Here is a 17,324-nt window from a genome sequence, read left to right as displayed (position 1 = left end):
GTGAACGGGAGTGTTTAATTCACAGAATGCCTAACACCGTGGAGAGGAGGCCTTCAGAAGGTAGAGCTCGCTCGGCTACGCAATGATTTCCCTGAATTCTGCGCAGTTCGAACCTTCATTAGTTTATGAGAGTTCAGCACTGGAGACTACCTTGAGCCACAATAACCTAGTACATAACCTCAAACCCTGTTCCATTAAGATCCATTGAACTTCACTGACCGAAGGGAATAGTGTTTCTAATACCATAATTACTTAAAGTGATAATATGTTTCGTGCGTGATATTTGCATGATTCGTCATTTTTTTGTCACATTGCCTACTTGCTACTCCCTAATATACCCAGTTTGAAAAGGTTTTTGTTTTACTGCCGTCATTTCATTACTAGTTCTATTTTCGAATGGCATGCCGCGTGTCGGTCATAGGAGACATTTCAAATTACTATCTTCTACTAATTATGCTAACATATTTTTTTTTTTTTAAATTCGCATAGTAGAGGGTGGAGTCCAGTTGCGTCCCCTCGGCAAGGCGGCCACTGATTGGCCTATTGTTTTTACCCCGGGTGAGTATGATGATGGAGAATTTGGTGGAATGAAGATTGGTAGGGGAAACCGAAGTGATCGGAGAAAACCTTCCCCAGCGCCACTTTGTCCACTACAAATCCCACTTGAACAGACCCGGGTTTGAACCCGGGCCGCCGCGGTGGGAAACCAGCGACTAACCGCTTGAGCTATGTCGCAGCCTTACTAATTATGTTACTTAAGTTTATATTGGCATTGTTCCGTAAACCCGGTTTGTGCAGTAGCTCTGGGAATGTCCTGTAATAATTAGCGTGGCTTTATATGCATTTACCTGAATGACAGGGAGACGTGAAGCGTAAGCCACTAAGTAGGTAGGAGGGTAGGGGGATGAAGAGGTGAAGGATTGGCTGCGTGAGAAACAAACGCAAAGGGCAACTTCCTGTGGGAGATTGAAAACTGTTTTCCAGAGAGTTGAAAGAGAAATTACTGGCTCTGACGTAATATTCTTCTCACACAGATATTAGATTAGTTTTAATTTGAGTGTTAATTAGGAGAGTCCTGAAATACATTACGTACAGACAAGGGTAACAAAAAGAGTAACCTTTACGACATGTATCCACTATGTTTTCTGTGGTTTTCCTCAGTCCCTCAGTCCGATTCCTTAGCAATTTTCCCGAATTCTGCTGCGTATATCCGTGGTCTCATTTCATTCTGCGACAATTTCTCTGTGCATTGAATTAATTAAGGGGGAAACGAAAAAAGTATAGGTATTTTCATAAACTTTTGTTTAGCTGGTGTTAAAATTTGATATTGACCGGGATAGCTAAGTTGTTATAGCGACGGACTACAGGATGGAAGGCTTGGGTTCGATTTCAGGCAAAAGCAAGATAATTTTCTTTTCTACACAGCGTGCCACCCGGCTGTGGGGCCCAGCTAGCCTCCTACCCACTGGATACCGGAGTTCATTCCTCGGCAGTAAAGCGGCCGGGGTCTAAAACTGAACATTCAACTCCATCTAGTGCCGAGATCAAGAATGGTGGAGCTATACCTCCACACCCCGACACGTCTTCATGGAGAGGTGCTTAATTAATTAACCACTGGGACAACTTCACCTTCTTTTATCTTTTAAATTTTGATGATTTATACTCTTTATACGTGGCAAAAGGAAATAAGAAGTCTGTGCGAAGGAACTCTTTTGATACTGTTACAAATTTCACCTAGGCGTGAACTGGAAACAAGTGAATGCAGGTAGCTTTGTGTTTCGAACAGTGATAGCCACTTGTTGACTGTCAGCTGTTTCGTATTGATAGCTCTTTGTTGAAAAGCCATTTGGCGCAAATGATGTATTTGTTCATTTTATTGTATGGTATTTGTTTTTTTTTCTTGTGGAGTGAAGAGACGAAAGGACATTTTATGTCTCATTATTGTTTCTTGCTCCTTCATCCTACACGACATTAACCCATGGCTATAGGAGAAGAAGAGAGGTCCGTCTGTTTTGTTGTAGTAACTTTTCATGAAGCATTAAACAAATATGGTACGCGGACCAGTCCATTTCCGTGCTACGCTCGATAAAGTTCGCTCAGAAGCATTTTCAATTATATTGGGCCCATAAGACTTCCTAAGGGTCCCTCAACAAGTGATTTACACGGCTGAACACATACAATCGTACTGATATTATGTTACCCTTATAAAGCGATTGCTGTGATCTTCACTGCGGTAAAGATTCCTGTCTTCTGTGTTGTGACACAGTGCAGTCTCGCAAAGGCACCAAAGTTTTTGAGAAATATGCTACCATCGTCTTCAGTGTTGATATGTGTAGTTATTTCCCCTTGAGGCAACACTCATTTATCCGAGGTTTTAAAAAGAAAGGGCTGCTTTGTCTCATTCCTCTCCTATCCACAGGAATCTGTACTGATGGAAACAAAAATAATTTAGACGTAACAATATCTTTTCATGATCATTGTTTCTATTGGCCTGGATCGGGATCCATCTCCCCCCCCCGCCCCCATGGATCTTATTGCTCAATTTCCACTCAACATTCCTAGGTGATCCAAACAATACCTCACCGTATAAAATTAAACCCTGAAGGTAGAATTAATTACCGTCTAAGCATATCTAATCTATTTCCTTGTATTGATCACATGTTGTTAGATCCCCGACATGTTTCGGTTATACAAGACAATCTTCAAGGGGTGTGCCATATTAGAGGGAAACTTTACGATTAATATACAGTGCGGTCGCATTTAATGCGAGGGATCCTTTCCCTAAGACCTCGCATAACTCAAGACAAGTTTTGAAACACATACGTGGATTCTTGCCAATTTTTTCTTTTGGGGGAGGAGGATTCGCATTATTTAAAATCTTTATTAATATTGTCACGTGTTGGGTGTATAACGCGACAAATATCTTCATGCCGTATTTGATATAGCGAATTTTATTTCACATTCGCACTTACAATCACACAATTTACAGATTCGCAATTACTGCTATTTGCAGTATCGCAAATACTAGACTGCATACTCTTCCCTGGCCAACTCGTAACTAACTCGTAACTCTTGTGACTCACATGAATCGTCTTCGCTGTTCCTTATATAGCCTCGTTACGGAAAAAACAGAAAACAGTTACGTAATAGGCACCACTGTTGTCTGACGCCGTGTTTGCCGACAGCCTAGCAACACTGTCGGGAGTTGTTTACTGCTGAGTAGCAACAGTGGCATCTCGTGTTACGTCACCGCTGGGGAGGGAGGGGGTGTCCTCCATAGCGCAACACGTCACAATATATTGTAACGTGTTGGGTATGTGACGCGACAAATAACTTTACGCCGTATTAAATATAGCGAATTTATTCCACATTCGCTCTTACACTCACACAATTCACAATTACAATTACTGCCATTGGCAGTATCACAATTATATCCACTGCTCTCGCTGACTGCTAGATTGAAACTGACCTCGGCGACTTCACGATCCACACTGTGTCACTCCTGATCACACACTCTGCTCACACACTGCTCAGCCGGCTTTTTATACCGTTCCCTGTTGCCTCGTGCTAACAGCGGTGTCCCCTGTTACGTCACAGTGGGAAGTGCTGTTACGTCACCGCGCGGGAGGGGGACGGAGTGTTGACTGGCCTGTTACTGTAGCAGGGGCAGTTGCTCCGATGTTGTTACGTCCCCGCGGCAATGGGTGCCTGACACAGTTGCCCTTCTTTTACTTCACCGCGGAGGAGGGGTTGTTTACCGAGCGTTGCGTAATGATGGAAGGCGTGAGGGTATGTGACATCATTCGCGAGACCGCAGAGTTCACGTGACCCCTACTCCCTGTTGCGCCATCCATGTCACAATATATATATATTCACTCTGTCTTCAGTAGTCTTCACGTATTTAAAACGCGGGATCTATCCAAGTCTGTCTGAATTACCACTCCCAAGATAACTGTTCTACGGCACACATAAAATCTCGAAGTCACACAATACGTCTTCACTGGCTGACTTCTCAGTTATCGCACACTATCGCTTAAGATCTCCTTACCACACGTTCGGGTCGTCTTCCCGGGACTGCTGCTAATGTCGACTGTCTTCGGCGGCTGCTCGATCCGCACTGTGTCACTCCTCCTCACACACTGTCTCACATACTGCTCAGTCGGCTTGTTATACCGTTCGCTGTTGCCTAATTGTCTTGTTTACGGTGTTGCTGGGGAACGCTTCCGAGAGTTGCCTATTGCCGTGTGGCAACCGCGGTGACCCCCGCCACGTCACCGCGGCGGAGGGGGCGGAGTGTTGACTGGCCTGTTATCGTAGCAGCGGCAGCGGTGTTACGCCGCCGTTGGCGGGGGATGGGATGTCCTTCATAGCGCAATACTTCACTATATATATATATATATCGCACTGTTTCAAATTCGTATAATGTACGACAGCGCTCTATATACAATAACACATTTAAAATACCCTCCTCATACATAAATTTCTTATAAAAGGTTAAGACTAATATTTAGTTAATATTGTCACGCGTTCGAACAATTTTTCCATATCCATCGTGTGGCAGTATAATTCGTTTCAATAGTTTGTCCTGAGTTAAGGCATGTTTAAGTTCGTAAACAATTCTGACACCAGTGTAACGTGTCTTGAGTTGGAATCATGTCGGTCACGTGTGTAAGTCCAATCCCACTTCTGACACCAAATTGTCACGTGTTGGGTGTATAACGCGACAAATAACTTCACGTATTATTGGATATAGCGAATTTATTGAACACTCGCTCTTACAATCACACAATTTACAGATTCACAACTACTGCTGTCTGCAGTATTGCAATTATTAGACTGCAATTGACTGGTGACTGACTCTCTGGCTAACTCGTAACTCGTAACTCACTCAACTCATAGGCTGCTGCCTTGAGAACTGTCTTCGGCGGCTGTGTAGTTCCTTCATAAACCCTCAGCCGGACACGGGAAAAAGTTACGTAATAGGCACCACTGTTGTCGAAGCTGTGTTTGCCTGTTACGTAATGGGTACCGCTGTTATTACTGTCGTCTCTCGCAACCACTGTTTATGCGCTTTGCTTAGCAACCGCTGTTTACTCGCTTTACTTAGCAACCGCTATGCTTGGACTCGGCTCACTTCGACTCCGCTCGGCACGTCACGGCTGGCGGGGAGGGAGGGGAGTCATCCATAGCGCAACACGTCACAATATATTGTGACAGATGGGGCCGTTTCTAGGAAACGAATAGGTAAACAAGTTTCCAAACGTTCAAGAATAGACGCCCATTGCTATGTAACAGTTCTAGTACTATGATTCACTGCACGTAGTGTAACTTGACTGTTGAAGGCCGATATCCACGGCAACGAATTGTTGAAAGCACAGCAACGGAAGGACACGGTAAGATTAACTGTTGAGACTGGTGTCGCATGTTCAGTCGGCTGAAGGGTTATGTCAGACACAGAAGTCAGAGACACAAGACGTCAGAAGAAGTCAAATGTCAGCAGAAGTCAGAAGTGAAGTCTTTATTTTATGTGGTGTAGTTACAATAACCTCAAGAGTGTTAGCATTGTTCGTAGTTATGATGTGTTCTAGTTACAGTAAGACTGAAAGAGTTATAATTAATTGTAGTTCCGCCTGGTGAATATCCAATAAATCGACTCACCGAGCCAAACCGGCGTCTGAAATCACCAATACAAGTGAAAAAATATAAAAGCGACCGTCTCTGTGGTCTAGTAGTCAGAATTCATGGTTACAGGTTCAGAGGTCCCGGGTTCGATTCCCGGCGCTACCAGATTTTCTGAGAAGTAGTGGGTCTGGAACTGAATCCACTCAGCCTCGTGAGAATAACTGAGGAGCTACTTCAAGGAAATAGCGGCTCCGGTCTAGAAAACCGTGATTACCGGCCGTGGGGATCCGTTGCGCTGACCACGCGACATCCTCTATCCGCAGAAGTCACTAAATTTGCCGACAAAGGGCGGTCGCTCGGTCGGTATAGTTCGCTTGAGGACTACAGGCCACGGAGTTTGTTTTGTTTATATATATAAGCAATATTTACTGCAAGTCAGTTGATTAGATTTTTATTGTTGTCTCATACTCGTCTCTTTAGGCGTCAAGAGGTGGAGTTCTGATGTTTCGTCGTGGTTCTTGGTGGGTGAAATGTGTAACTCTATTAAAGTAACTGATGACAGAGGCAGCATACTTCCCCGAAACATTAATATCAGCCTAAAGGTGTCAAATCTCGCACGACTGCAGTTTTACCCATATGCTTCATACATACTAACGTGTCTAGCAACATTTCTTTCGGACTGCTGTCACAGAATACTGTCGCTCTCTGAGGAGGGCGAACAAAGCTACGGCAGAGAAATTCGGTTTAGAAACACGTCTGTTACCACTTACCCATCCAGTAGCATTTCTCCGTGGTTCTTAATCCAGTAGTTGATGGTGTTGGGAAACGCCTCAACATAACATTGCAGCTGTACGTCCGTCCCAAGCGGCGCTCCCAGGAGCTGATTCGGCACTTTGACGACCGGAGCAACTGCAGCACACAAATTATTCACTATCAGAATTAGCTGCTACACCAGCAAACACATACTATTATCCTCCAATGAAGAGAAGGCGAAGCAAGTGATGGGTAGAAGTGGTAGCCCTCGAGTATTCTACTATTCAATTAGAGACACTCTGACCTTCTGCCTAGCAACGGTAACGGTAAAATTCATCTGCAAATAATGCAGATACTTTCAACTCGTATAGTACATGAGAGCCTGGTTTTGTAATTGCCTCGCCTTAAATTAGTTGACGAGCAGTAGTTATTTAAGGAACGGATGCCACTACTGAGTTTGTTTGCCTATCCCTCATTAACCGAATGAAGCAAGGAATACACTGATACAAGACAAATAAAGTACTCCGCAGCTTCATTCACGTTGACACAACATTTTCTGAAAATTTACCACTCTCAATACAGCTGTGGCATTCTGGTGCGATTCTGGATTTCAGAACAATTCCTCTTTAGTCGGAGATCTCTTCCTGGAAACAGAGATGCAGGAACGGAACAACATAAACACGAAATCGCTCAATTCTAGGCTGTTTTAATTAAATTACATTGCCTTGTGTATATGTACGTATACATATTCTGCCTTAATATAAATTATTGCTCCTTCTCTGAGTATTCACAAAGCATGAGACATTCAAGGAGACATAATTATGCCTCGGATTAATTCAAACATGTAAGTGTATCTTCATGCTATCTAATATCTTAAGTCAAGGGGCCAATCTTGAACTAAAATTATTTTAGATATCCGTGTACATTTGGTCTGAGAAGGGGCATGTGTATCAGTCTGTTGTGTGTTGAATGCGCAAAACCAATTTCAGTTAGTTGCATTACAACCAGAAGACAACAGCAAAGAGGGGAAATGTTTCATTTGGAATTAGTAGAGTATTTTGTTAAAGAATTGATCTTAGAGACTAGAGTTATTGTTGTTTTTATTATGCCATTAAGCTCTCTTTCCAAAAAATGTAAAATTAATAACTTGAAAAATCGAAGAATTCACTTCGAAGTGTCTCTCAAGGGTTATGATTTATACAGCAGGTACATCAACAGAGGGATTAGCAGCACAAATCGTAGCTATAGAATGGTACAATCAACATTTACCAGTGGATTTTTCCCCCTTGGGACTACAGCCCCAGTGGGCCTAGCCCTACCTCCATGAACTTCTCCGTCACTTCGGTTTTTCTAGATCTTACACATTCGGTAGGAATCCTTGGGCGGGTGATCACCTCGTCGCAAGGCCTCTACCTGTACACAAACGCAGAAAAACGCACGCACACAAACTAAACATCCATACCCTGAGTGGGATTCGAACCCATGATCCCGGTTTCCAAGAGAGCGAAGACAGTACATGCCTTAGGCCGCTCGGCTACCGTTACCGGCTTACCAGTGGATTACCAACGGCAATTTTACTAGTACAGTTTACGAGTATATGTAGGAGATTCATAAATACACTAATAACAAGATGAAACAAAAGACTGTTAATACAAGAAATATTATTCAGTACTTAAAATTGTTCCAGTACGAAATCCGAAGAACCTGCTGCCATAGCAACATTGTCCCTCTTCTCCAATTCTGAGCATACCTAGATATACAGTACGTTCCCTTCAAACATCCCAAATTTTGATTAATCAATGTGAACAAATTGTGGTAAATTATGGATTATAATTAACACTAGATGAAAGAAAAGCTGAAAGAATTTTATTTATTAAGAGAAAGTGGAAGAAATTCGAGCGGGATTTAAGAGAAGCCCGAGGAAATCAATTCGCCAAGCTTCAAGACGTGCCGCCAAGAGTGCATCGAGTGCTGCATAAGTGGCTTCATTTACATTCCTATAAAGTGAAAATTGTTCGGCAATTGAAGCCAGACGACAAGCCGCGTCGACAGGAATTTGTTATCGAAATGCTGGATCGTATCGACACGAGCCCACAGTTTATTGGAAACATCTTGTTTTCAGACGAGACCACATTTTATCTATCAGGGTTTGTCAATCGGCATAACGTACGGATCTGGGGATCGCAAAATCCGCACGTCTACAGAGAACATATCCGAGATAGCCCAAAATTAAACGTTTGGTGTGGTCTAATGAAGGACAGGATTATCGGTCCGTTTTTCTTCGGCGAAGCTACAGCATATGGCTCCGTATACCTTCACATGTTAGAACAGTTCCTATATCCCCAGGTAGCTGATCTGCAGCCTAACATAATCTTCCAACAAGATGGAGCCTCCCCACATTGGGGTCTGGATGTTCCGAGGCCCCTCAATGCCACCATCCAAGATCGCTGGACTGGACGTGGCGGACCAATTCGATGGCCACCACACTCACCGGACCTCACTCCGCTCGATTTCTTCCTCTGGGTTTACGTGAAGGACCGTGTGTTCGTGACACCAGTGAATGACTTCCCAGATTTACGAGCCCGCATCCTTGAAACGATTGCTACTGTACCAATGGACATGCTGGAAAGAACGTGGCAAGAAATTGAATACAGATTGGATATTGTTCGTGCTACCAATGGTGCAAATGTAAAGATTTATTAATGTGTCAAATAATTTTGTTCAGTTATTCTTGTATTTCCTGTAGCGTCATTTTCCTACCATCCATAATTTCTGTTCTAAGGCCTGGTAAAATATGGGAGGTTTGAATGGAACATCCTGTATCTTCCATTTCCCATACCTCACTGGGCTAGATGTTTATATAATACCAAAGGACATTACCAGATCCAGAATTGAAATGAATTGTACTTTCATATAAAATGTGTAATCTCACTTATTTTCAACAAAACTTACTTCAATTATCAATGCTAGTTACTTGCAGTACATTATTAATTATATATCTGAAGTTTATCTTCCATGCTGTAAATATTTATTTCCTCCAATCACGAAAATAAAGACAAACGAACGTCAACAACCTGCTCTGTCAGGCTGCAGAGAGAGCCACTGGAAAACTCCCCAGAATCAGAAAATATTTTTATGTCACTTCGCTAAACATTTATCGTACCGGTAAATGTTTCCAATTAAAGTTATAGCTATGAATGAGATCGTATTTCATATCATGAATAAAGCTCTTTCGTACAGGATGCACCACAAGTTGCGTTACTTCCTTTATTATGTACTGTGTAAACATTACCAGACAACAAAAGAAATTAAAGAGGTCACGGCGCTCTTCGTAACAGTTTTGTTGATTAAGACACCTAACAGCATTGGGAGGAAACCGAACTGCCTAAAACAATCCTTCTATTACTATCATGGGCGGCTGCCTAGCTAAAGAATTGATATCGTTTCCGCTGGAACGTGTTTACCGAACCGTTACCAAGAAACGCATGTTCTTTCTCGCGATATTTGCACAGCAACTGTACTACATGCTACAATATTTCATTGTATCAGATTCGAGACTCCCCGATCCAGACCGGTCGGGGTGCTAAACTACTGCTGGCCTTCACCAGCACAGTCATTCTTAGCTTGAGCCTTTTCGAGATTCGAAGTCGAAGTCACATTGCGACTGACGGTCAGTCAGTCAATAAATCTTGGTGTCGAGCCCCATCTGGTGCTCATGACCAGATATTTATTACTGTTTGACATTTACGATCTTGCTTTTGTGGGGCGCCCTCTCTGACGAGCGGACGGGTCTGTCTTCTATATATGCTGCTGGTCTTTGCCAGCGCAGTCTTTCTCGGGTCCGAGTCCCTTAAGACTCGCGACCTCATTTTACTGTCTTAGATTTGAGACTTCCCTTTTCGTCGCCTCTTACGACTCACAGGGTCACGGTGGAGGTATTCGACTCCGCCTCCACACGGGTCTCGTTCATACGCCCGAGTCCAAGTCCCCGTATTGATATTCCCCAGGTACCGCGAGACCCAGTCGACTCCATATGTAACCTTGATGCGGACCGCATAGCAAACAGAGCTTCCAGCAGTTCCTCCATTTTTACGAGTGTATATTACCTAGCAACGACTATGCTATTGTTGCGGGTTTTCACAGCCGTTGCCTAGATCGTTTGTCATATCGTCAGGTAGAAATAAAATGTAAAGGATACAAAATTGGTTACATGAATAAAAGAAGGTTGTTTGCATGTGGTGATTAAAACGTAAAGCGTTATGGGAGGGGTAGCATGGCAGTGCGAAAATGAATAGAGCCGGTGCTAGGAAGTCCCATGAGATGTTAATTACTCTCACAATGAATGTTACCCCTCTAATTTTACATGTAGACCTATCATATATATATTATTTATATACACTTATTTATATGCAGTCCTTTTATTCCCTCTGGTTTTTGAGTTGCTGGGTTTTTATAATCTCTCTTGGGTCCAAGTATTCTCCTCAACACCCTGTTCTCAAACACCCTCAGTTCATGTTCCTCCCTTAATATCAGGGACGAAGTTCCACACCCATAGAGAAACAAAGGCAAAATTATAGTTTTGTATATTCTAATTTTTATGCTTTTAGACGGCAAATGTGACGACTTCTGTCCATATTCTGAACCGAATGGTAGCAAGAATTACCAGCATTCAATTTCCTATCAATTGTCTCCTGAATTAAATTTTAATTTGTTACTGTCTTTCCCAAATATTTGAACTGTCACATTTTCAGAGGATCTGTTATCTCTCTTTATATCATGATTCTGCCCTGCATTTTGGTGATGAGACAGCAACGGATACCTCAGATCTCACAACATATATTTAGTTTCCTCTGTGTTCACTTCTAGGAGAACATCCTTACTAGCGTCAATTAAAGTTTCTGTGTTTTTCTTTATGGTATTTTAAAGAAGCAGGATGAGGAGATGTGGATTCGATCTATCTGGCTCAGGACAAAGACCAATGGAGGACTCTTGTGTACGCGGAAATGAACTTCCGGATTCCATAAATTGTTGGAAATTTCTTGAGTAGCTGCACAATTAGCGGCTTCTCAAGAAGGGCTCAGCTCCATGAAGTTAGTCTTTTTATAATCTGACCAAACCATTATTCACTTTCCATGTCACGCCGTCTGGTCCAGTGCCTAATAATTATATTGTGATTCTTTGCTGTGAAAGCAGGACTGAAACACACAAAACTAAGCAAATCAATAGAACAACAGACATGTAATTATTACGAAATTTCATGAGAAGTCGTTAAGGGATAAGGATGAAGAATCTAGTAAACCGAAGACGCTGAAATTAAACCTGTAAACAAACTGAAAATGCCACGCTGATTGAATGGAAGATAACAGACTAGTGAAAAGGGCGAAAGATTGGATAACAAAGAGAAAAGGATCTTGGGAAAACCAAAACTGAGATGGCAGGATACGGTACAAGCAGGAAGACTGAAGAGATGTATAAGCTATGAAGCTTAACGCAGAAATGAATACTTATTTTTCATTAAAATTAGTAAATGAAACGCTCTGTTGCTTATTTTCCGTTCCGAATGTGTCGGATACTGCAAGCAACAGGTGACCATAATTTAAAATTTCAAAGAACGCAAATAGAATTACGTGACGGGAATTATGCCGCATTTGTGTGTGACACGTATCTATCTACACGTGACTTGTTACGATGTGCAATGCATTAAGTGCGTCTGCCTTTTCTACCCTACTGCCAACATCGCTTTCAGAAGTTCACCTTATAAACGAGGTTTTAGTAAACTAATGGCACTTGAACGCTTGTTAACTCCAGACATGGAGAAAGTGTCATTACCCATAATTGGGTTACCTTAATTTGGGTTCAGTTATACTGACTGATTATATTTATTGAAAATATTTTAGTAGCGAATAAATGATATAACAGTCAAAACGCCAAAGTTATGCGATTATAGTGGGTAACCCGTTGTACTTTAAATCTTCAGTGGCGAGAATTTTATACAAATATGAATTACTGAACTATTAACTTCTTTTGGGTCTTGTTACTTAAATAAAGAGGGAATATACAGAGAAAAAACTAGAGTTATATATTGCTTCCTGTGCACAAATTGCTATCAAATGGGTTAGTGGGGGGTGGAGTCCAGCTGGGTCCACTCGGCACCTCGGCCACTGATTGGCCTATTGTACCTGCCCCGGGTAATTATGACGACGGAGAATTTGGTGGAATGAAGATTGGCACGGAAAACCGAAGTTCGCGGAGAAAACCTGTCCTAGCGCCACTTTGTCCACCACAAATCCCACTTGACGAGACCCGGGCTCGAATCCGGCCTGCCGTGGTGGGAAGCCAGCAACTAACCGCTTGAGCTATGGCGCGGTCTTAGGAAACGGGCTGGTAAAACATTTTCCCGGAGGAACAAACGCCCGGGACAATAAGTCTTCTGTTAGGTAACGAAGCCGTAAACACGCATCCTTAACAATGGAAGACGATGTTTTCCGTGGAGTCCATGAAAATGAGATATCTTGAAGATAATCAGTTCTCGGTAGGGGATATTCACAGGGAGTTCATAGTTGAAGAATTATAATTCGGCTTGTGAGACTGAACATGTGATTTGAAGACTTTATGTGTGTTGTAGTGCAGTGATATATGTAGTATGACAGTTATACTTCCTGCGTTAAAATTATGTTGCCAGGAAACAGATAGGGAAATCTTGTAGAGAAATAACCATTGTTGAAATCTGTCACCTAACAACGACTAGTGTAAGCAGCCGTTGAATATCTTAATTATGTGTTATAGTTACAGTAATCGTTAGAGTGTTATACGTACCCGCGTTTGCAGTCACCCTTACACGTGAAAATATATAGATAACAGCGCTTTAATCTTTTTAAAGTACTTATATTTATTTAGAACACTTCTCAAGGACCATATTTCTTCCTACACTTGTTCCAACACTGGCAAAGAAATTCTTTATTAGAGAAAGTTTATTTTCAAGGAATGTATTTGCAGTGAGTGAATGTTCGCTTGACGGTTGAAGCAACGTGTTGTAACGCCCCATTTTACACAACAGGAGTTGGATCGAACCGGATTAAGTTTCTATCACAGGGTTAACAGTTAAGTGTTTCGTTGGGGGCTTTCGGTTCTAAATAAGACATCTCGCAAGAATTTTCCGACTGGCTCCTTGGTTCTCTCTTATTCCGCTTTATCTCTTTCTTACTTCCCACTCTGTAAATGTTCGAACAAGGACACAGCAGAGGGTGTAGAGCAAAGTATCCCAGANGGAGGGGGGTTCTCAGTCGCGCAACATGTTACATTATATTTATTTAGAACACTTCTCAAGGACCATATTTCTTCCTACACTTGTTCCAACACTGGCAAAGAAATTCTTTATTAGAGAAAGTTTATTTTCAAGGAATGTATTTGCAGTGAGTGAATGTTCGCTTGACGGTTGAATCAACGTGTTGTAACGCCCCATTTTACACAACAGGAGTTGGATCGAACCGGATTAAGTTTCTATCACAGGGTTAACAGTTAAGTGTTTCGTTGGGGGCTTTCGGTTCTAAATAAGACATCTCGCAAGAATTTTCCGACTGGCTCCTTGGTTCTCTCTTATTCCGCTTTATCTCTTTCTTACTTCCCACTCTGTAAATGTTCGAACAAGGACACAGCAGAGGGTGTAGAGCAAAGTATCCCAGAGAGGACCGTACTTGAAGACTGTAAGCTAGCTTAGACCCATGTCTGAAATAATTTCATTGCATAGATGCAACGTGTATTTCGAAAAATCTACTCTTCTTCTGTTCTGTGCCACATGTTATACTTATAGATGAGTTTACTATGCTGTATCAAATGCGGTGGCCAAGCCGCTTATGTTAGGAAAGGATAACTTATACTGTCGAAGAGTAGGAAGGAATAGACTTGAAAGGATTCTGACCATGGTGTATGCTGTACAGAACTATTAGGCTTATTTTGGAATCTATTCATCGTCTGGTAGCTATTCTCAGTCACTGGACTAAGCTCTTTTAACGGGCTCAACTGAGTAGTTTATCCTGCCCCATCCACATGAAGACGGAGACAGATCAAGTTTCCGAAACGTTGTGGTTTTTTATCTTCTGTATACCAGATGATGCATAGAGTCCAAAATAAACCTAATAGTTCTGTACAGTAGGAAGCAAAGCTGTATCACCAATCATGATGGAACAAAAATACCGTGGTCACGTACGAGAAACCCCAGTTACCTAAGGCAGCTCTGATCTGGAGAAAGCTATTCAGTTTCGGACATCTGAGATACTCATATCGAATTTAGGCTTTGAGACAGAAACCCTTAAGGATTTCTGTGCTTGTCCTCAGTCCCTCCCGGAAAATGCCTGAGTAACGTATTCAAACACACCTGCTTCTTCCCAAGATTCTTAGAATCACTTTTATTCGCGTTACCATTTCCCAGTCTCTGCCACACAATGTAAGAATCACTGTTAGTCGCGTTAACATCTCCCAGTCTCTGCCACACAATGTAAGAATTATTGTTTGTCCCGTTACCACCTCCCAGTCTCTGCCACACAATGTAAGAATCATTGTTAGTCGCGTTACCATCTCCAAGTCTCTGCCACAAAATGTAAGAATCATTGTTTGTCTCGTTACCACCTCCCAGTCTCTGCCACACAATGTAAGAATCACTGTTAGTCGCGTTACCATCTCCAAGTCTCTGCCACACAATGTAAGAATCACTGTTAGTCGCGTTACCATCTCCAAGTCTCTGCCATACAATGTAAGAATCACTGTTAGTCGCGTTACCATCTCCCAGTTTCTGCCACACAATGTAAGAATCACTGTTAGTCACGTTACCATCTCGAAGTCTCTGCCACACAACGTAAGAATCACTGTTAGTCGCGTTACCATCTCACAGTCTCTGCCACACAACGTAAGAATCACTGTTAGTCGCGTTACTATCTCCCAGTCTCTGCCACACAATTTAAGAATCAATGTTAGTCGCTTTACTATCTCCCACTCTCTGCCACACAATGTAAGAATCACTGTTAGTCGCGTTACCATCTCCCAGTCTCTGCCACACAATGTAAGAATCATTGTTAGTCGCGTTACCATCTACCATTCTCTGCCACACAATGTAAGAATCACTGTTAGTCGCGTTACCATCTCCCAGTTTCTGCCACACAATGTAAGAACCACTGTTAGTCGCGTTACCATCTCCCAGTTTCTGCCACACAATGTAAGAACCACTGTTAGTCGCGTTACCATCTCCCACTCTCTGCCACACAATGTAAGCAAGCAACAATTATATTTCAAATGACCAAGAAAGAAAAAATGAGGAGGCGGCGTTTGTGTGACGCCGTGTAGCGGGTCTTATGAACTATGGTGCTCTCAAAACGTGTGAAGCGGAAACTCTGTTTGTGTCTCCCCATCTTAATCTTGGGCACTACTGAGTTGACAATCCACATTAACATTTTATTCATAATTTAATTTTAGTTCACCAGAGTGGCTGCGCAGTTTAATGTCTTGCTCGTTCAAACACTTGTAGGTTGGGTTCGAATTTTATTTGGTAGCGTGGATGTCTGTCCTCATTTCTTCTCTGTTTGTGCTGTTCTGTGTAGATAGAAGCCTTACGACAGGGCTGATCACCGGTCCAAGGAGTCCTATTGACTGTCTATAAGATCTGTAATTTTAAAATTATTTCTGAATAGGAACAGACCAGGGAGCTTAATCGGCCAGGGTAGAATATCATTAAATTAATTTCAGTTTTAGTCGACCTGGGGGACACGAGGTAGCGTAGTTGGTTGAGGCTATGCTACAAGCCGGAAGGTCGCGGGTTCGAGTCCCGTTGAGGTGGATTTTTTCAATTTACCTAATTCTTCCAGCCGCACTACGGCCCTGGGGTTGACTCAGCCTCTAACAAAAATGAAGGCCTGGAATTTTCCTGGGGGGTAAAGGGCGGCCGGTGCGTAAGGCTGACAACCTTACCGCCATCTGTGAGCCGATTTTCTAGATACAATGTGGGAGCCTCAATGTCTAACAACCCTATGGGCCTCCCACGGCCCGTTATAGGGATAACTTTACCTTATTTTGTCGACCTAATGAGGTCCTTTCTCTACTCGCACTGTGCTAAAGCAGAGTCTAATTATTTCTTTTAAAGAAAGGTTGACTGTACAACATATCTACACTTGATATTAGATGTAGAGCACATTAATTTATCCATTCATTCATCTCTAATCTGTCAGACGACAGGTCCACAGTCTCTTCCAGAACATTTCCTCCACTTAATGCGATCTAGAGCTTTCCACTTCAAATGAGAATATCCTCTTCTGCCCCCGGGTCATCCAGCATCTTCTTACGTCTTCTTCCTCGTCTTCTGATCACTTCTATCCGCCCCTCTATCTTTCCTTCAATAACTTCTTTTAGAAGGCAGTTACCGCGTAAGATATGACCAATCCAATTAGCCTTCCGGTTTCTTATTTCCTGTAGGATATTCCTCTGCTCACTTACTCTAAATAACACTTCTTCATTTCTCACATAATCGGTCCAACTGATCTTCTCCATCCTTCTCCAACACCACATTTCGAAACTTTCCAGATGTTTCTCATCTACTGCCCTAAGTGTCCAAGTTTCAGCCTCATACAAACCAATGCTCCAAATGTAGCACTTCACTAGTTTCTTTCTCAAATTTAAGTCCAATTTGCTGGTAAAAAGATTCTTCTTCTTGCTAAATGCAGCTTTTACCATGGCAATCCTAGATTTCATTTCACACGTACACCTTCCATCATATGTTAACAAACTACCCAAATATTTAAAATATTTCACATTCTCCAGTTGTTTTTGGTCTATCTTTATTGTGACTGGGGTTGGTTGTCTCGAAATTTTCATTACTTTTGATTTTTCCACATTCATTTCCATGCCATAGCACCATAGCAGGCGTTACGACAAGAAAAAGTGCGAAGATCATTAATTTATATAAA

General features: G+C 42.3%; 1 protein-coding gene across 1 annotated transcript in view; it reads right to left on the bottom strand.

The window, feature by feature from the left end:
* Nucleotides 1–6,392: 6,392 nt before the first annotated feature.
* The window catches only part of LOC111861524 (lachesin), a gene marked incomplete at both ends in the record, with an annotated part of 146,896 nt that continues 135,964 nt past the window's right edge, over nt 6,393–17,324 (bottom strand). Inside the window, 1 exon segment of the mRNA XM_023846173.2 lies at nt 6,393–6,531. Within this exon segment, the coding sequence (XP_023701941.2) occupies nt 6,393–6,531 (139 nt within the window).

Source organism: Cryptotermes secundus, unplaced genomic scaffold (genome assembly GCF_002891405.2).
Source record: "Cryptotermes secundus unplaced genomic scaffold, Csec_1.0 scaffold1046, whole genome shotgun sequence".
In the NCBI taxonomy this organism is placed as follows: domain Eukaryota; kingdom Metazoa; phylum Arthropoda; class Insecta; order Blattodea; family Kalotermitidae; genus Cryptotermes; species Cryptotermes secundus.
Note: the sequence above shows the minus strand (reverse complement) of the source record. Positions and strands in the feature narration are given on the sequence as shown.